This window comes from Metopolophium dirhodum, chromosome 7 (genome assembly GCF_019925205.1).
Source record: "Metopolophium dirhodum isolate CAU chromosome 7, ASM1992520v1, whole genome shotgun sequence".
Taxonomy (NCBI): Eukaryota; Metazoa; Arthropoda; class Insecta; order Hemiptera; family Aphididae; genus Metopolophium; species Metopolophium dirhodum.
This window is the reverse complement of record NC_083566.1, coordinates 1,920,566-1,940,143: the sequence shown is the minus strand read 5'-3', so window position 1 is coordinate 1,940,143 and position 19,578 is coordinate 1,920,566. Positions and strand designations below refer to the sequence as shown.

Below are 19,578 nucleotides of genomic sequence, written 5' to 3'. Positions count from 1 at the left end.
ATACCTAATAATATTTTTTATTATATATGACTTTTCATGCTGCAAACATTCCTTGATCATTACAAACCATGTTAAATTAAATTTTTCATGTTACAAACTAAATAGTAGTATTGATATTTGATTGTTAAATACTAGTTGTACTAATATTTATTTTATAATCAATAATAGTAGGTAGGTACATTATATAGAAATCAGAGAATGGAATCTAAAATATTGGAAACCAGAATTCATATTTTTAAATAATCAAAAATTATATAAAAAAAAAAAAAATAGGTTTTAATAAGATTATTTTGTGTTAACCTTCGTCGCCTGTGCTCAATTTAATGGTTATTAAAAGTGCTGTGATAAACTATGTTTGCTTTTTTGTTTAGAGTTGTAAAATCTGGAACCAGAACACTTAATTAAATTTTTGAAAAACCGGAACCAAACCCCTTTAAGAAAAGTAGGAAAGTATTGGTACCAGAACCTAGTTTTCAGTCCTGACGTGCCTTCCATGTATAATGCATAGACGTCCTATAAACTAAGCGCTGTCCATTAGTCTATAAGTCTACCGGTATAATGTGTATAGTCGGTCGTAGGGTCTACCTTAAGAGGACGTCGCATCCGCATTTGTTGTCACACACGTACTTTATATCAAATTTTCGTTCGATAGTTTCAAATTTTCAATAGATTGCTATAATTTTTGATTTTAGAGTGAATTGACCTATTATCAAACTTTTAGGTAACAACATTATCCGTGCCCTACTGCCCTCTCGTTGGTTTTTTACGATATTTTAATTTTTAAGTGAGTTATGAGCATTTTCAAACATTAATATTTTACATACTGATAACTCACCTATGCTAGGATCCTACTTGTTCAGTAGTAACTACTAACTAGTAAAGTTGTTCATACACATTGTACCCGCATGTTTTGTGAAATCACCAATCACGTTCTATTGCTTATTATCAACATTTTTCTCGCGCAAAATCACGGACATGGAATTCACAGATAATAAAGAGATAAATATCTTTTATCTATCTGGGTATCCACCTTGCTTTGTTTTATGCTTTTTCATTGAATTTTTGATATTATCATTGAGTATAGTATCATTTATGTGTTCTGTGTTCATAATATTTATTTATTTGAACATCCAAATATTTTTGAAAATTTGATATAGTATTTATGTTTTTTTCGTCACTTTTATGTATATTACAAAAGAGTTTAATAAAATATGTCTGTTGTGTCGTTTATGCCCAATTGCTAATTTTGCCTGCCGTCTTTCCACAACAGTCATGCATCGGTAAGTATCTTTTAAAAACATTCATCTACCATCTCTCAATTAGAAATAAACAATTTTCAGGCCCAAACATGAAGGATTACATTAGTTTTATTAGACCTTTAGTGCACCACAAACATGATAGTGAGTTACAACAATTTACAATTCCCTATCTTGTATGTACTATTTTTTAATATTTTTTAACTTTGTTTTTATATTTTAGCCAATTACAAGTCATTTAATTTTAGTTTGCTATCATATAATATACTAGCTCAAGAGTTGCTAGAAAAAAATGCTTTTTTATATGATTGGTCTGATGTCCGTGTGTTGAACTGGGACTATCGAAGACAACTTTTGTTGAAAGAAATAAAACAATTTAATGCAGATGTAAGTATTTAATATTTATGAGTATTTACAAATGTTACAGTTTTAATTTTTTGTTAAAAATTAAGATGTTATTGTTATACACTTAAGCATAGGGCCCAAACATATTTTATTTTAGTAATTCACTAGTACTTCATACCAGAGGCTAAGTCGGCAATCACCCGACCATACCTTGTAATTATTGTATAATGTTGTTAGTTTTAACATAACTTTTCTGTAAATTGACTGTTTAGAACTCTACCGATTAGTCTTAATCAACACTTAACCTAAGAATGGCCCTAAGAAAACTTTGTACCCGCATATGTTTTCTCTGTCAAACTAACCCATAATACAACTATTTTATGTTCAGACAAATCCATGGGGCAATATAGGGGATAGATCCCCTCATGATTTTTTTTTTTTGATTCTGAGTGGAATGATAATTGTAATGGTTTTAAATGTCATGTGCTGTTTTTTTTTTTGTTTGCCCGTCACATCACCTTTTGGGGCAGTAGAAAAGCTTCGATTTTTGACATTAACTTATTTTCTAGTAGAAAAGTGAATCTAGTTGGGAATGTTGACCAAAAGTAAAAAATTAAAAATTCTCAGGAGTTTTCAAAAGTTGAGTGAAAAAAATAATTAAAAACAAAGATTTTTACACAAAACTAATTTTGTAAAAAATTTATTTTGTTAATTGGTGAAACTAAAAAAAAAATGTACTGTAGAATGTAGATATAACCTAAGTTGAGCAGATGTCCACAATAATTTTTATGAGCGTCTGAAATTAGCCATTGAATATTCACCCATATACAAAATCTCATAGGAATTTTCATATTTTGTTGTAATTAAAAAACGGAAAACCTTAGGTACTTAAAATTTTTACAAAATGTTTTTATTTTATTTTTTTTATACATAAAAATATTTTTTTTTCTTATTGAGTTATCTTTTTTAGTTTTTTTTTTTCAAATGTCAATAAATGTCTAAATTTACTTATCTAGATACCTACTGCACAGCAGATTAGTTCCCACTTACCCACTTGTTTTATATATAATGTTAGTGCGGATGGAAAGGGCACAACCTTGTAATTTATCTTAAAAATATGAATAAATATCCCCCCACAATTAAAATTTCTGTCTAAGCTGCTGAAATAATCCATTTTATTCTGCAGTAGTTTTTTTTATATTATAGTGGATTGACTTATTATTATAACATTTGTTGACATTATTTTTTTTATGAGTATCTATTTTCACAGGACATTGTACCCTTGTGAGTTCTTTGTCTTAATAATCCAAATCATAGCAGATATTATTTTCAGAATAAATCATTTCACTCTATTATTTTTAATATTATAGTAAATCGCCCTATGTTCAAATTTAAAGGTAAGAATATTATTAAGGGCCTCCTGTAATCTTCTTTTGATATTTAAATTTTAAAACTAATTATGAACATTCTAAAATTATTAGTTTTGAAATACTTAAGCTTGCTTCAATATTTATATTCTAATATAAGGCTATATGAGACCTTGAATAATATTCTTACCTTAAATTTGATCATAGGGCGATTTACTATAATATTAAAAACAATAGAGTGAAATGATTTATTCTGAAAATAATATCTGCTATGATTTGGATTATTAAGACAAAGGACTCACAAGGGTACAATGTCCTATTAAAATAGACAATTCACTATAATATGAAAAATTTTAAAATAATAGTGTAAAATGGGTTATTCTGAAAGTAAGATCTGCTATGTTATGGATTATTAAGACAAAAAACTCACAAAGGTTTGTTCAGTTAAAACAATTATAAATTACACAATAAATACAGTTAAACTCGCCTAAAACGAGTTCAAGGGACCAGCTCAAAAGAGCATCTTAAGCGAGAATCAAAAAAATACATATTTAGGTGTTTAAAATATTATGTTTATATTTTATTATTTATACATGTATTATAAAATTATCAAGTTTATTAATAAAATTAATTACACAAAAAATATCAAAAATACATAGGTACATCATTTTGTCACTTTTTTAAGTTCTTGAAAAGAAAGAGTTTATTTTTGTTTGATTAACATTCTGAGTATGTGCTTTAGCAACAAAGTTTTAAATTACCATACTAATTTATCGTTATCTGCTGATCAAAAGAGCGTCTGATCTGATTACATAAAGAAAAACCAAGCGTCTTAATAGGTTGTTCATACATTAAGTGAAGTTTTGATAATAGACGAGTTCACTCTAATATTAAAAGTAATAACACAGGGTTGGTTCTCTTAAACAAAAATGTCTTTGTTGCACATGGGTCAGAGAAATAAAACAATTGGTGTGCTTACATCCTTTTAACCATACCAAATTAAATCAGTACCATACAGCCCATGAGCCAAGTTGTCCACATGGGAGTGGCTTTGTTCCAAATACCGAACCAGGTGGTGGTTGGAATGGTGGGAGAAACATCTGAATGCTAAGACAAACTGTGCCGGAGATTTTAGCCATCAAAAACCAAAAGTCCCCCAAAAAATAACTGTACGCTATTATAAATAATAACTAAATCATTTTCTGAACTCTGAAGCCCTCCCATTGCCAAGCCAATTTACCTAAGGCTTTGAAACCGACAGGGTTGAATCCACAGATGTCTCTCCTATTATAATGGGTAATAAAAAGAGCTAATCTCACAGTGCTTTTCGATTGTGTAGTGATAAAACCATCTGACGAAAACCGGTCGCTTCCCAGTACTGACCTCATTTGCAACAGAGTATAGTTGGAAATGAGTAGTGACCAGCAGAAAACTGTGTCTTAAGTGAGTCTTACTATATACTATATTTTATGATAACTAATTAGCAGTTATTTAAAAATTATACCCAAAGATTAGTGTTAATTTTTAGTCCCCTTTAGTATAGTAGTTAGGCTAATATAATGTATGTTTGATTTACCAAGTAATACAAATTTGAAGTTCTTCTCTTGAGAATTTTAAATCTAATTCTGTACTCATTAATTGATAAATTATCTTAAATCAACTATATAATATTATATGTTTATTTATCCAGGTTTATGTATTTTCAAATTATTCACTGAAAAATTACATACTTGATGTATCATAAATAGTTTTTATATAATCATAACTTATACGATACATTTTTTGTTCTAGATAATTTGTTTTCAAGAAGTTCAAGAATCTCATTTAAATTGGTTCTTTAAGAAATTATCAGATTTAGGTAAATTACCTATAAATTACCTTTTACAATAAATTAAAAAACTATTTAATATGACTCATGTCTACTTCGTTGGTGTAGTATAAAAAAAGTTACGAATGTTAACTATTTTTACATACTGATTAATAACAATTTATTTAACTAAAATGTTTTTAATGTATTGATGATCATCATTATTAAGTATTTTAATATGTTATATGTTGTTACCAGAAATCTTCAAATATATTGACAATTGTCGTGTTGTTTTTAAATTATTGACCGCCATCATTCTCTTTTAGTCGGCGTTCTTATGTATGCAAAGTTGAAGGACACAAAAAATAAAATAATTTAATACCTATCTAAAAGTAAATTATTATAGGGCTTGGTGGATATTTACCAGTAATTAACCAGATAGTTACCAGTATAAATGTATAATTTTATTGATATTTAGCTGTTATAATATTGTAAGACCAACGATCATTAGAATGTTTTTATCTTAATAACTCAAGCGACAGGTACTTTTCGATAATAAAACTAAATAAAAATATAACACATATAACTATATAAGAGTTGGTATGTCATATTTTCTAGTAGGTAGCATGTGTATAGTTTATTGGTATGTAGCTTTTTACGGTAGTTAGGATACTTCACGAGTACCTAATATGATATAGATGCAAATGATAACAAATTATAAAATTGCATTATTTCTTTTAGGGTATAATGGTGTCTATAAAAAACGAACTCGTTTTCATTGTGATGGTTGTGCTATATATTACAGAAATGACAAGTTTACATTAAAAGAAAAGGTCACTGTAGAATACAATCAACCAGGAGTAAATGTATTAGATCGAGACAATGTGGGTATTGTGTTGAGATTGTCACCTCGGAAAAATGAAGCAGAAAATATAATTGTTTCGACTACACATATCTTGTACAACAAAAAAAGGCATGATATTAAATTGGCACAAGTTCATTTATTACTAGCTGAAATTGAGCGTGTTGCATATAAAGGGCACAAAAAGTAATATAGATTCTCACTATTAATTAATTTGTATTCTAATAAATAATAATAACTATATTTTTTTAATTATTTCTTGTGTAGAGTTGGTGATGATAATATTTCTGAATACCATCCAATAATTTTGACTGGGGATTTCAACTTGGAACCTAATACTGCTGTTTATGATTTTTTAATCAATGGTGCTCTATTCTACAGTAACTTACAAAAACCAACGCTTTGGTCTCAAAATAATCAAAGTGGAAGATCTAACATGGGAAATGAACTTATTCCAAAGAGTTTAGGCATCACTGAATATAGTCAGCATTCAGAAATTTTAGAGTTAAGAAAAATAAATAATCATAAACGACAAATTAATGACGGTCTTTATTCAAAGGTAACTTAAAAATATTAGTTAAAAAATAAATTAACCATATTTTCTTAACCACGAAATACATATTACTTATATTATATTTAAATTTTTTTTCGGATTATGTCAGCTACATCATAGTGAAAGAAAAAATGAACAACTATTATCATTGTCGTCACCAGAATTCAAGTATTTAAATTACATTTTTAATATTTCAATAGTTATGAATTTTAATAAATAATTTATTTTTTAGATTTGGTTCTGGAACCGTGTATCATAACCTTAAGTTTTCTTCTGTATATAATAACAATAATAGCTGTTCTACATATCATGACCAATGGACTATTGTAGATTACATATTTTACACGTAAGATAATAATAAATTTATGACATGAATTATCCTTATATATTTAATTACCAAAACATCTAAAATAATTCATTCAATTTATTAATGTTTATAGCAGTACAAATTTAAAACTGAGAGCTTATATGAAGCTTCCGAATGTTGCTGAATGCCAGCCAATATTAGCTATGCCAAATAGAGTATCTCCGTCCGATCATCTACCTCTGTTTGCTAAATTTATCTATCAAATAAAATAATATTTTTGGTATCTGATCTCCAGTGTGATCTTGTTTTTTTATTTTTCTATAATATGTATTACAATTCCTACATTGACTACATAATTACTAATTCAAATTATCAATTCTAAGTGTATAATGTTTAGTTTAGTTTTAACACCTTGAATTGTGTTTAATTACCAAAAAAAGAAATTTTAAATTCATTTATTTATTAAAAAGTATTCTTGAATAGCGATCATTTATAGGAACTTATAATTTTATGTTCATTTCAGTATTTCGGAGTCCAGATTTTTAAGTTTTTAGGTTTTTAGGTATCATACAATTCTATGAGAATAAAAAATGTAGAAGTTCAACACGGCTTACAAGAAAACATTTTTTTTTTTATATTTGAGAAATTTTTGTGCCTAAGGATGATTTAGTTTCTAAAGCTTATTTTGGAATATTGCAAGAAAAATAACTTAAATATTTTGATTTACAATTATTGTAATTTTAATTTTGAGAACTACCTTTACAAATTTTAGATTCTGAGAGGAGTGATATGTATTGATTTTCAATGATGTGTGTTTTTTATTTTTTGTTTTTTATTTTTGTGCCTGTCACCAACGTTTGGGGCAGTAAATCTGCTTTGATTTACTTTATTCATAATAATATCATCAAATATACTTAGTAATATCATAGGCTGACTGACCATCTTTGCTCAGAATTGTTTTTCTTGTACAATGAAATTATATCATTGAATTCAAATTTAACACCATACATTATACAGTGACCCACTTGTAACTTGCTGTACTTCTGTACAGCTCAGCAATTTTTTTTTATAACAATAGCCAATAAATAATATTCACTTGCGGCATGGACGCATTCATGTAAAAATAATATTTTTAATTGCCCAATATATATATATTAGGTTTTTAGTTATTTATGGTATAAAAAACTTGCATTTTCATAATGCACGATTAATTCAAACTATCAGCGAATTAATATGGAAGAAAAACAAAAATCCGGTTTTGATCATTTATGGGAAAATATAATCTGAAAAGCTAGGTTTAGGCGAAGTCAAGGTACCTAAACGTAGAAAAACTCCGAAACGTTTGATCTAAGTGTGCCAAATAGCAAAATTACTTTATGTCGGCTAAAAAACAATATAAAGCACTATCTGCATAACGGATTTCAAAGTAACTTAATTGATTATCTATTGCAAATATAAAAAAACATTTTTGTAATTCCTAAAAAACATACATCTATTATAATTTATAAAGACAACCAAAATGAGGCAAAATACTAAAATACGTAGGTACCTATATTGTAAAACTTTTCATTTCAATATTTTTAATTCATTATTATTTATCTTATATACAAACAATATTGTTGCTTATTTGTATATAAGTTATAATTTGGTTACCTTACGTAGTTAGGTTGTAAAAATTGAGCAAAAAAAGTCAATAAACGAGTTTTTTTTATTTTGCTTATAATTTAAATCATTTTTGGGCGCTCCCTGAAAATGTAATAGCCCACCGCCCATAATCATTAAAAATTAATCACTATTCACTGCTAAGTGCTAATATTGAACTTTTAAAAAATTTCAGTTAAGAGGTACGTGGGTGACCTCCCCCCACCACCACTAGAAGTTACAGCTTTGTGACTATTATACTTTAAATTAGGTAACAGATATGTGGTAGGTATGTGTCCTAAATGTGCCGTATGTTGCAATACAATCGTATTATTATTCAATAACCAGGTTAAGAAAACATTTACCTAATAAGTAGCCTATTGATGCATTTGCATATTTTTTTTCTATACATTACATACTATACATTCGAGGCTCGTCTTTGCAGCAATTTGATTCATGGAATATAGAATTTAATACTATAGAGTTTTATTTTTGAAATTTTAAGGAATTTATTGCTTTAAGGTCACTTTTCAGTATTTTTGGTGCATTTTATAAATTTTTGTACTTTTTTTACATATTATATTCGCATTTTCCTATTTCAAAGTTACCCTTTATTGTAACACATTCAGTTTCCATTAGCTTGTCGATTATCGACGTTTATTATTTTTATCGTTTGTTTTGGCAATCTATGATTAGTTTAATAACTGTGGGCAGTTATTATTTTAGGCCCTGTCGATCAGAAAAAATCAACTTATTTCAAATTTCAAAAAAATATTATTGAAGGCTCCTTCGAGAGTACCTAAACATTTTTAAAAAAACATCTTTAATAATTATGATTTATGATACATTGATACATGAATTGTATAAAACGTAAATTCTTAAAAATGTTAAGTCACAAAGTTATTTTCGGTATTTGTGTGCTCATTTTTTAAATATCGTAAACCATCAAGTTCCAGGCACTAGTCATAACTAAAAAGTAACAAAACTTGCATTTAATGTATAGTGAACTACTTAGTCAATAAGTGCTACAATCAGTACACAGTATAGCGTCAGTAGGCTAAATAACAATTATTTTACAAATTTACAATAGTGACAATATTAGGGTAAGTAATATATTATACCAGGTGATTATCGTCAAGCGCCAAGCATGTTTAGTGTTTACACCATTCTTCCTTTTATAACGAATAATCTGATATTCTGATTTGCAATTTTTTAGTACCAACCTATATTCTGAACAAGAGCTATATTATCAATAATTTAGGTTTCTTTTTAAAAATTTAAGGAGTTTATAGGAGTGTCCTGTTTTATAGTGGCAACTAGGATTTATTATTTTTTTTAAGGAGAAAATTGAGGACCAACCTTTTTATTCTAGAATGTTAAGCATTTGACTATTATTAGAACAATTTGATGTATATATAAAATATTAATAAAAAATAAAAATTCGAACGACTTGTGGTTTTGACTTTTTAGCTATAAGTATTTAATAAAAATAGTAGTCCTTAAAAATGGTTTTACAAAAATATAAAATCGCTTTAATATGGAATATAGTACTTAAGTATATTACTTGTACAATTTGTACAATACATAAAAAATTAATTAGAACAATTAGACATTAGTATAATTATTATTTTTTCAAATAATCATAGCCTAACCTATTATCATGGACGAAGGACCTATCAGTGACCAGTGGTGGATCCAGGGCTTAATTTTTTTTTTTTGGGGGGGGGGGGGCAAAAATACAGTAAAATAAAGGGAAAATACAGAGATGGAGGGGAGAATGCCCCCTTTGCCCCCCTCTGGATCCACCACTGGAACCTATTATACATTAATACCTATAGGTAGTTAGTACTTGGTACACGAAGTTAAATAACATAAAACGACTCATTCAAATTTCAATATAATATATATCATACATAAACATTTTAAAAAGCCATCGCCGCCTCCGTTTATAAAATATTCACAATTTTTTTTTCATTATTGAATAATATATTGTTTCGAATTATTTGAACATTGTTTGCCGGGAACGCGTAGTTTGTCTTCCATGACTACACATCGTTGATTCCTTGGTGGTGGTAATCACACCAAAATATTGCCGACTTATCGTATGTGCGTCTGTCTCTTTTTTTTGCTGTTGTGTCGCCCAAATCAAAGGCTCAGTACTTTTTTTGAATTAAAAAAGATTCCTAAGCTTTTCTATATTTCTCTTTTTTTTAACTTATATTTTTAAGTAGTATAGTTCATTTTGTTATTCATTCAGTTAACAAAGTAAGTAAAACGTCTTTACATTTTACGTGTTTGCTGGTCTAAAGTTGCTGTTTAGATGCACAAAACAACTCACGAGGTTTTTTAGGTTAAATTCTGTTAACAGGATGTCATCAATACTGGCATACTGCTGACTGCAGATCACGACTGAATAATTTTTCAAACTAATTTTTCTCTCTGTAATTTAGATTTCTTTGTGTTTGTAGTTCTATTTTGAATAATGGCTGACATCGAAGATACTCACTTTGATACCGGAGACTCTGGTGCTTCAACCACATACCCCATGCAATGTTCAGCTTTGCGAAAGAATGGTTTCGTTATGTTAAAAGTAATGCCTAACACCGCTCAAACTATGTATTATTAACACTTTTATTATATTTTAAGTTTTTGATTAATCCATTCGGTTATTATTTTCAATTAAAAAATTTTCGAAATAAATACATTTATTGACAAAATCAATTTTTACCTCATGTAGTATTTACATTAATACTTTCACTTTATCGTATAGATATCTGTTGCTTTTTATTTCAATGAATATAACCAATCAAAAAATATATCTAATATACTTAAATGTACATTGTACATATACCTATAAGTGATTATTTAAACATATTATAATGCTTTGAAATTATTGTTTATCATTTAAAATGTAAACATTTAAATTTTTTTTATAACAATGTAGTTAATAAAACGATTTGGAGCTTATGCATCTATTATTTGTATGTGTGCTGAATGCATTTTATTTGTTATTTATATGAATTAAATTGTTTTAAAGGCTCGTCCGTGCAAAATTGTGGATATGTCCACATCAAAGACTGGTAAGCACGGACACGCTAAGGTCCATTTAGTTGGCCTAGATATATTTTCTGGTAAGAAATATGAAGATATATGCCCGTCAACTCACAATATGGATGTTCCATTTGTCAAACGTGAAGATTATCAGGTAATTAATTTACTAATGATAATTAAATTTTTCATTCATAAGTGAGCCTTTCATGTGTGTTAATGATCGGTATGCTATTAAACTATTTATCTATAATCTTTTTTTTTATACATAAATATAAGTTAGCACAATAAGCATAATATGTGTCATGTATGATAGTTGAAAAAAAAACTGGCGGAAAAGTGATAGAGAAGCCACCTATTGATGGCTCTACTATGTATGTTTATCAATTATTATTTTAAGAGATCATGACACCACTAATTAAGCTATAGGTGTCGATGAGAAATTGGTTATAAGGCTAAATTTTTAATTAGTGAATTTGGATGAGATATTAAAGTACGATATATGTTTTTATAGTATATATTCTTTTTAAAATGAGATCATACCTTAGAGGCGGCCATTTTTTGTCCGCAAAAAGTCAGACGCTCGCCCTACCAGAACCTTACGACTGAAACAGTCATGCCCATGCGTGCAAGTTGGCCACCAAGGTATGATCTCATTTTAAACCGAATATTTCATTTTTATTTCAGATTTAAAGACTAAAATAAGTTTGTTATGGAAGGGAGGGTATTTATTAGTTTTCTGAATGCAATGTTATAAAAAGATTATATTTAATTATTTTCCATTCCCCTCAACTATTACCCATTATATGACTATATTATGTAAAATAATAATTATATGATGAGCTAAATTAATGTACACAGTCACAAAAATATAATTCCTTTTATTTAGGTCTTATGTCTAAAATCTTAATATTTTAGCAGTTTTACTGTAAAAATATAATTTTATGTTTTATATGAATGTAAATTATAAACAATACATTTTTCAATGTACTTATTCTGTTTTAATTAGTTGACTGATATATCAGATGATGGCTATTTATGTTTGATGTCTGACAATGGTGATTTGCGCGAAGACTTGAAGATTCCCGAAGCTGAAATTGGTCAACAATTGAAAAATGAATACGATGCCGGTAAAGAGCTTTTGGTAAGTAAACAAGGAATCTTGCATATAGTGTGTAGAATCTGTAATATTTTTTTTTACAAGAATAATTTGATAAGTTACAAATATAAGTATGTGATTTTCTAACTATACATTATAAAATCTATAGTAATAATGTACATTCTTTATTTTCAGTGTACTGTATTGAAATCCTGTGGCGAAGAATGTGTGATTGCCATTAAGACAAACACTGCTTTGGACAAATAATGCTCACAAATGACAAAGCGTCAGAAGAGTAAAACATTTCTTTTAATATTTTTTTTTTTTTTCTTAGTGGCTAAATAATTTTCAAATTCTCTTTTTAATAATTAAACCCTAGAAAAATGATAATTACTTGTAAACTGATTTAATAATGTAATTAAACAATCAGTCTTCAGATTATTTACACTATGATTAAAAATATTATGGTATTTATATTAAGGGAAAATAAACATTGTTTTTACTTTTTAAAAAGTTGTTAAAGTATGAACTGTGGGTTAAACCAGATTTTGAAATATAAATAACCAAGTCACTAATGTTAATTTATTGAATTGTAGCTACATTTCATCATTTTATTGTTTTCCTTATTCCTTCCTAATGCAATAATTAAAAGATTTACTTTGTAAAAGTTAATAACCATTAAACATTTTCCAACAAATTATCTATACGTTAGTACTAAATATTTAATAACTAATAAGTTCAATTATTAAATATTAATTCAAGTATGTATTGAAAATCGGAAGGTTAATAAATTAAATATTTTAATACTACTTAGTATTTTTCAATCAAACAATAATGTTAATTACTATGAAACATCTAATTATGTAAAACTTAAATAGAAATAGGTTATTTATTTTAATAATTGTTTAAAAGCTGGATTATATTTATAGAAAAAAAAATGTTGAATCCAATTAGACATCACTCGTAAACAATTCATGAGGTGTTAATTGAAATAGTATTAACAATAATTTAATTTTAATTATATAGTTTTGATAACTGATAAATATGTAGATTATTTTATGCAATTTAAATACTTTTAATGAGATTTAAGACTTCGATTTAAAGGTAATATATTATATAATCTAGCTATGACTTCTAAGCAAAAAAATTGATATAATATTATGATACATACACAATTACCTAGATAAGAATAAATTCCTAAAATATATAACAGGTTTTATCGTACTTTTAATATCAACATTTGTATGTATAGTATGTATGTATCTATATTCATTATTTAAATACGTTAATTTTATTTTGCTGAAAGTTATTAAAAAAAAATAAATCAATATTTTATTAGAAGGGACTTGCATATATATATATATATATATATACATATAGATTAGTAATCAAAATTTTTCTTATTTACATAATTACATTGGCTATTATAATTTGTATCATATCTTGTACTTTTTTTACCTTTTTTAACTACTTATATTATAGGGGAAAATTCTTATATATATTAGCTTACAAATTGTTTATCAAATATTTATTATTGGAAGTTTTCTTGTATCTTGTGATACATTTTTTTATAAAAACATTTACATTTTAAGATAATTATAAAAGAACTTTTTGATTTCTGTTGTATTTTTTTATAAGTTTTCATAGTTGATTTGCGTATGCGCTTGCAGTCGGTACTGCATTTCGAATCCTCCCCAGTATTTATATTTTATATTCTTCTGATCGGCTATTGTATTTATTTGTTTTTAATTATGATTTATTACGGTTAAATAGTTTAAAAAAAAAATTAAATTGATACTACAATTTTATTAACATATAGTAGGTATCCAATATCAATTTTAAGTAAGAATAAAGTACATAATACCTATTACAGGTATTTATTGACTAAACCTCACTGTGGGTAAAATATATATTAAAAATAAGCAATACATTTGTTGGGGAGGGATTTCCCATAGCAACCGTTACTTTAATTTTGAAATTTTAAGATTAAAATGAAGTGCACTTATTTTATTCTATGTGTATGTATACACCCGTTGGTGGAAATCAGTGGGGATGCTTATTGTAAGGGCTTGGCTCCCCCAAAAACAATTACATTTTAGTCGTGTGGAATCAAAGCTCCCCTTCTCACATTGATGTTTAAGATGTTGGTCCCCCGACTCCTAAAATGTATTCAGTTTCCGCCTTCGGGTCAACCTGTGTTGTCTAATTTGGATTCTCTTGCGCGATACCTACCGTATTAGTGAAAAGTTAGGATGTACGAATGTGTTATAAAATCATGCGCCATATGAATTTTTTGTTTTCCGCGTTCAGCATAGTCAGTCGTCATGCACCTATTATTAACGTCCGCCCACGTCTTTGATCTGCTAATAATATAATACGCGGTCCGGCGGTTCCCTCCTACCGATAACCGTTGACTGGTCCAATGTGGTATCGTGTAAAATAATATAATGTATTGTCCTACATCGTTATATATATATTATATTACATACAATATGGCTAAAAATGACAGTAACACTTTTAGGGCCGTCCTGACAACGTCCGCGGTAAAGTGTGGGTTAACTATAACCGGACATCGTGAGAACGGCCGACCCTTGGTACGAAAACCGTACAGCCATCACTCGCCGACCTTTTAATACCTGCCTAGTGCCCTGACCAACACTAGAATATTGTCGGTGTTGATGGTGTTTGGAGGTGTTTAGCCGGTTGTAGTCGATCGATGTGCAATACCAAATTCATTATTTCGGCCGTTGACTGAACCGTAATGTTGCAAGTTCAGGTTATTTCAATCGGACTTTGGACGTTTTACGGGCGTGCAAATAACGGGAAATAATCTATTAATATACGGGACACCGGATGAAAAACCACAACTGTGAAATGGTACGAATAATAAAATAATACACTATAGTACATAGTAAGTTGTGGGACGTATAATATAGGTACTAATAGGTCATAAGAATAGTAGTAGTAAATTACATGATATTGTAGCTTGATCGTTAGGCTCGGGCCGATCGGACCTGTTGACTGACTTTGGCCGAGGAAAGTCTAAAGCTGCAATATTCTCGTCTACTCTCGGTTTCCGTACAGGGCTGGACCCGGCGGAGATCGGTTCTTCTGCTCATCCGTCACTCGGTCATCCCACCGTCGTCGTATACGGAGCGTTCTCTCGCCGTAGGTACAGGGTGGTGCATATCATACGCCGCGCTGCTCACTCATTAACGCCATAATTCAATATTTTCGGTTGGGACCGACGTCTCCCCATTTATATTATTTTCTAAAAATAATACCTAGTACTAAGTACGGAATTTTGAATTCGTTGGGACTGACCGGGCATCCCTCAAATTTGCGTCAATAATGCTCATCAATCACTAATTCGAGGGCAACGGTATTCCGCATTTACTGTATAATGTAGGCACATCGTGTATCCCACAGCTAGGTCCTAGGTATATTATTCACTACCGCAGAACAGTTTATAACAATTTAATGCGGCCACCTAGATTTGTAGAATCTATATAAGAGTTTTCTACTCGAGAACCTTGATAAGTAATCACTTTGGCCAAAATTTGACGAGTCAGTTTGAAATGTTCATATTCTTCACTCTTAACCTATAACAATTGGCTCCATCTCAAGCTATTGATTTTTAAGTTAAACTTTGTATTGCTCCCTCGGATATTGATGTTTAACAGTTAGGCCAAACATTAGTTTCCTACTGGAGCAGTGGAGCCCAGACGCATACAGTCATACTTCAATAGCATAACATTGTGTTCTAATGGTTAACTTTGTGTTCTGGGTGAACTTAATGGTTCAGTAATAACTACTATACTACATATTCTGGGATTTTAGTGTGGTAACCACAAAGCGCATGCCACTCAAATATTTATAATGCATATTTTTAAAACTAGTGGTATTTATGATCTAGTTCATATTATATACCATACTTATTAGAAACTAACCCGTAAATAAACATGAAAATTACATCAACAACCTAGTAATTGTAAATGATAACATTTAATTTTACATACAGCAATATGGGACACAGTTAATTTTACTTATAAGAAGATTTATAAATATTTCAAAGATTAATGTATTAACTTTACTAAGGTACACCAGCTGTTAACAACGATGATATTAAACAGATTAATACAGTTTATTAATTATCATTAAACACGAAGAACAATGTTTTATTTTCTTTAATCAAAGTTAGTTAATTAATAGTTAACACAGGAGAGAGGAAAATAATGAATCATAATATTCCTATTATTGTTCTAGTAAATTTGTTTTTTCCATCTATTAAACTGTAATACACATTATGTTGCTTACAAAATTATTTCATAATTGTGAATACAAACATTATATAAATATAAAGGTGACATTTTTGAAATAAAAAATTAAATATATTAAACAATAGAAAAAAGTGTTAAAAGTAACATTTTAAGCGTCATTGCCGTTTTCGACTGGCTGTTCGGTTTCCATTGGTTCTGTTTCTTTTTTCTCTTCTTCCTTAGGTGGTGGTGGTTCCACTTTGGGTGCAGGCTTTGGTTTGTATAAAACTTTGCTTACATTTTCTTCTATACTATGTTTCTCTCTAACAAACTCATCTAACTTGATCGGAATGTCTTTAAATAAAGGAGATGCAGTTACTTTGGCCGACTTTTCTTCCAACCAACTCTTAGCATTTTTAAGAGTTTCAGCCAATTTGTCTACTTCAGCACTGTCTAAGTGGTTAAACTGCTCACTTCCTTTGTGAAATGCATCAATATCTCTCTCAGCTTTAGAAATTAATTGGACAGCTTGATCTTTTACAGATGGGAAAGTCGTGTATTCTACTTTACGCCTCTTGATGGGTTCACCAACTGTTTTTAACAAATCCAATTTCTCTGTGTAAATATTTTTAATACATTCTTCGCCTTCATCGTACAACCAAGCTTCCAGCTCTTCTAATTGTTTAACTATTTTTTGTCTGTCAGCATCTATGATATAAGAAGCTAAGTCATCTTCACTAGAAACTCGACTTCTCATGTCATAAATGTATTCTTCAAGACTGTTACGAACATCAATTCTTTCCTTTTCCTGACGATCAGATGCTACCATTTTACCTTCTTGCTCAATGTAGTTATTTAAATCCATGGTAGAATAACCGTGAGTCAATGATTCAATACGTAAATCAATGGTCTTTGTAACAGACTTTTTCTTTTCTTCTTTCTTCTCTTCAGGTTCAGCTGGCTGGGGCTCGTTTTCATTTGATTCCATTGGTTCAGAAGGTGGAGTTTCTTCTAGTAATTCGGCCTTCTCTAAAAGTGTAGCACTACTTATGCTGAATATACCATGCAAATTAATTCTGGCTTTAACTTTGACTTTTTGACTTGCACCATCTGCTGTTGGTTTGACATCGCGGACTGTGAATTGACCAATATAACTATCTGCATAAGGAATAGGACCAGAATAATGAGCTTTCACAGTAAATGGAGCTAATCTGTAGAATGACAACATTTTTGAAAATGGAACAGCATGATTTTTAGGGAAAACTTCAGCACGGCCATCATCTGAGTTGTCTGATGGATCCCATAGGAGTTCAATGGGGAAACTTTGAATATCGGTCACACTGAAATCTCTTACTCTTACAGCTGGTGATAGCATTGCACATTGTAAAGCACATCCACGCGCCACAGCCTCATCTTGATTCAAAGTAGTGCTAGGTGTCTTGCCGAAGATTTTTTCTATTAAGTTCTTAATATATGGAATACGACTGGAACCACCAACAATTTCTACGGAATAAATGTCATCTTTGCTCAGCTTGGAATCCTTAAGGCACTGTTCTAATGTGACCTCAACTCTATTGAATAAATACATGGCTAATTCTTCAAATTCTGCTCTTTTAATATCTCCGTGCACATCTTTGTCATCCATGAAACACTCAATGTTCATTGGCAACTTGGTGGAATTAGCTGACATTTGTTTCTTTATTTTTTCGACTTCGGTCAATAATCTCAAAAACGCTCTGGCATTGGTTCTAGGATCAATGTTATAACGGGTCTTGAAGTCTTTGCTGAAGTGTTCGGCTAAAATGAAATCAAATTCTCTACCGCCCAATTGAGAGTCAAACGTACTGGCCAACATCTTCAGTTTGCCCTTGTTGAATGCACAGATGAAAACCTGAAGGGAAGTGTAGCCACAGTCAACAAACACAACATTCCGGGGCTTTTCTTCGGGATTGGGCAGGTCCTGTTTGTAGATACCATAGGAAAGCGCCGTGGCGGACGTCTCGTTGAACAGGCGCAGGACGTTGAGTCCAGCAATGGACGCCGAGTCGAGCAGTGCCTTGCGCTCTGCGTTTGTGAAATAGGAAGGAACTGAAATAACGCAATCGTTTACCTTTGTCTTGAGCGTTATCTCGGATATTTCTTTGAGTTTGGTCAGCAACATGCCAGTGATCTGCTCCACGCTAAACGTTTGTTGTTCATTGAGGTAGTTGACGTTGATACCAATCTTGTTGTTTTCGCACTTACCCACGCCAAAGTGCAGGTGCTTGAGCTCCTGTTTGACGAACGGGTCGTCGATGGACCGACCCAGCAACCGCTTGAAGCCGTGCACCGTGTTCTTCATGTTGGTGACCATCTGATTTTTGGCGGCCACTCCGATGATGCGGTTCCTGGGGCTGAAAGCCACGCATGATGGCGTGGCCCGCAGGCTATAATCGTTGGCGATCGTCTCGATGCCACCGGCCCGAGCTACGGCCACATAACACGATTCGTTTCCGAAATCTATACCTATTACGGACATTGCGGCCATTGGCTTGCGGAAGTCGTATGGTAAAGAATAATCACGTGGATGCGTTGGTCGGTGGGTGTGCGCGTGCAGTGGACGAGAAATAAAAAAAAATTGATCGGCTTTTGTGCGGTAATCGGAACGCGGACGAAAGATGATTTAATTGATAACCTATAGTATAGTGCACCGACTTATTGCTTGGCACAGTTGTACACGCGATTCGGAGAGCCGGCAAATGTGAATCGATCGAGGGAATATTCTAGAACGTTCGACTCGTCGGATGACAAACAGTTTTGTGCCGGGTGGAGGGGACGATCGGTCCGCCGCAGGGAGGCAAACGTCCCGCCAATGGTTGACGAAAAAAAAAAATTTACACAAACACGATAATTATTTACTAACAGAAAAATAAAATTTTCCGTTTTAAAAACGTCGAAGTCTCTACTTGATTTGTTTTCAAAAAAATATTAGACCTCTAAAAATTTGAAAATATTTAAAAAAATCCCAAATTTTATTTTCGAGGTTATCAGCTCA

The 19,578-nt window shown here is 30.4% G+C and overlaps 3 protein-coding genes across 6 annotated transcripts; 2 read left to right on the top strand and 1 right to left on the bottom strand.

The window, feature by feature from the left end:
• Positions 1 to 869: 869 nt before the first annotated feature.
• LOC132949439 (protein angel homolog 2) lies at positions 870 to 6,785 on the top strand. 3 transcript variants are annotated; one of them, XM_061020327.1, is made up of 9 exons: positions 870 to 1,280; positions 1,341 to 1,400; positions 1,480 to 1,643; positions 4,760 to 4,826; positions 5,517 to 5,823; positions 5,905 to 6,196; positions 6,300 to 6,358; positions 6,423 to 6,536; positions 6,634 to 6,785. In XM_061020327.1, exons 1-9 carry the CDS (start codon positions 1,163 to 1,165, stop codon positions 6,767 to 6,769), a joined length of 1,317 nt encoding a protein of 438 aa, XP_060876310.1. In that variant the 5' UTR covers positions 870 to 1,162; the 3' UTR covers positions 6,770 to 6,785. The 3 variants fall into 3 exon arrangements, with proteins under 3 accessions (XP_060876310.1, XP_060876308.1, XP_060876309.1); XM_061020325.1 differs by having other exon boundaries at positions 879 to 1,280; positions 6,631 to 6,785; XM_061020326.1 differs by having other exon boundaries at positions 884 to 1,280; positions 1,324 to 1,400; positions 6,631 to 6,785.
• A 3,455-nt stretch (positions 6,786 to 10,240) lies between these two features.
• LOC132949726 (eukaryotic translation initiation factor 5A) lies at positions 10,241 to 12,866 on the top strand. 2 transcript variants are annotated; one of them, XM_061020760.1, is made up of 5 exons: positions 10,241 to 10,403; positions 10,589 to 10,728; positions 11,176 to 11,343; positions 12,196 to 12,330; positions 12,481 to 12,866. In XM_061020760.1, the coding sequence occupies exons 2-5, from the start codon at positions 10,621 to 10,623 to the stop codon at positions 12,550 to 12,552; spliced, it is 483 nt and encodes a 160-aa protein (XP_060876743.1). In that variant the 5' UTR covers positions 10,241 to 10,403; positions 10,589 to 10,620; the 3' UTR covers positions 12,553 to 12,866. The 2 variants fall into 2 exon arrangements, with proteins under 2 accessions (XP_060876743.1, XP_060876742.1); XM_061020759.1 differs by having other exon boundaries at positions 10,243 to 10,403; positions 10,607 to 10,728.
• A 3,544-nt stretch (positions 12,867 to 16,410) lies between these two features.
• Positions 16,411 to 19,333, bottom strand: LOC132949722 (heat shock 70 kDa protein 4). Its single transcript, XM_061020753.1, has one exon. The coding sequence runs from the start codon at positions 19,069 to 19,071 to the stop codon at positions 16,714 to 16,716; it is 2,358 nt and encodes a 785-aa protein (XP_060876736.1). The 5' UTR covers positions 19,072 to 19,333; the 3' UTR covers positions 16,411 to 16,713.
• Positions 19,334 to 19,578: the final 245 nt, after the last annotated feature.

What these genes read in the sequence shown, in the direction of transcription:
- LOC132949722 (XM_061020753.1), bottom strand. Translation starts at nt 19,071, where the DNA reads ATGGCCGCAATGTCCGTAATAGGTATAGATTTCGGAAACGAATCGTGT.
- LOC132949726 (XM_061020760.1), top strand. Translation starts at nt 10,621, where the DNA reads ATGGCTGACATCGAAGATACTCACTTTGATACCGGAGACTCTGGTGCT. An exon ending in ATGGTTTCGTTATGTTAAAA is followed by an intron (nt 10,729 to 11,175) that starts GTAATGCCTAAC and finishes ATTGTTTTAAAG; the next exon opens with GCTCGTCCGTGCAAAATTGT. An exon ending in ATGCCGGTAAAGAGCTTTTG is followed by an intron (nt 12,331 to 12,480) that starts GTAAGTAAACAA and finishes CTTTATTTTCAG; the next exon opens with TGTACTGTATTGAAATCCTG.
- LOC132949439 (XM_061020325.1), top strand. Translation starts at nt 1,163, where the DNA reads ATGTTTTTTTCGTCACTTTTATGTATATTACAAAAGAGTTTAATAAAA. An exon ending in AGTGCACCACAAACATGATA is followed by an intron (nt 1,401 to 1,479) that starts GTGAGTTACAAC and finishes TTTATATTTTAG; the next exon opens with CCAATTACAAGTCATTTAAT. An exon ending in ATGACGGTCTTTATTCAAAG is followed by an intron (nt 6,197 to 6,299) that starts GTAACTTAAAAA and finishes GGATTATGTCAG; the next exon opens with CTACATCATAGTGAAAGAAA.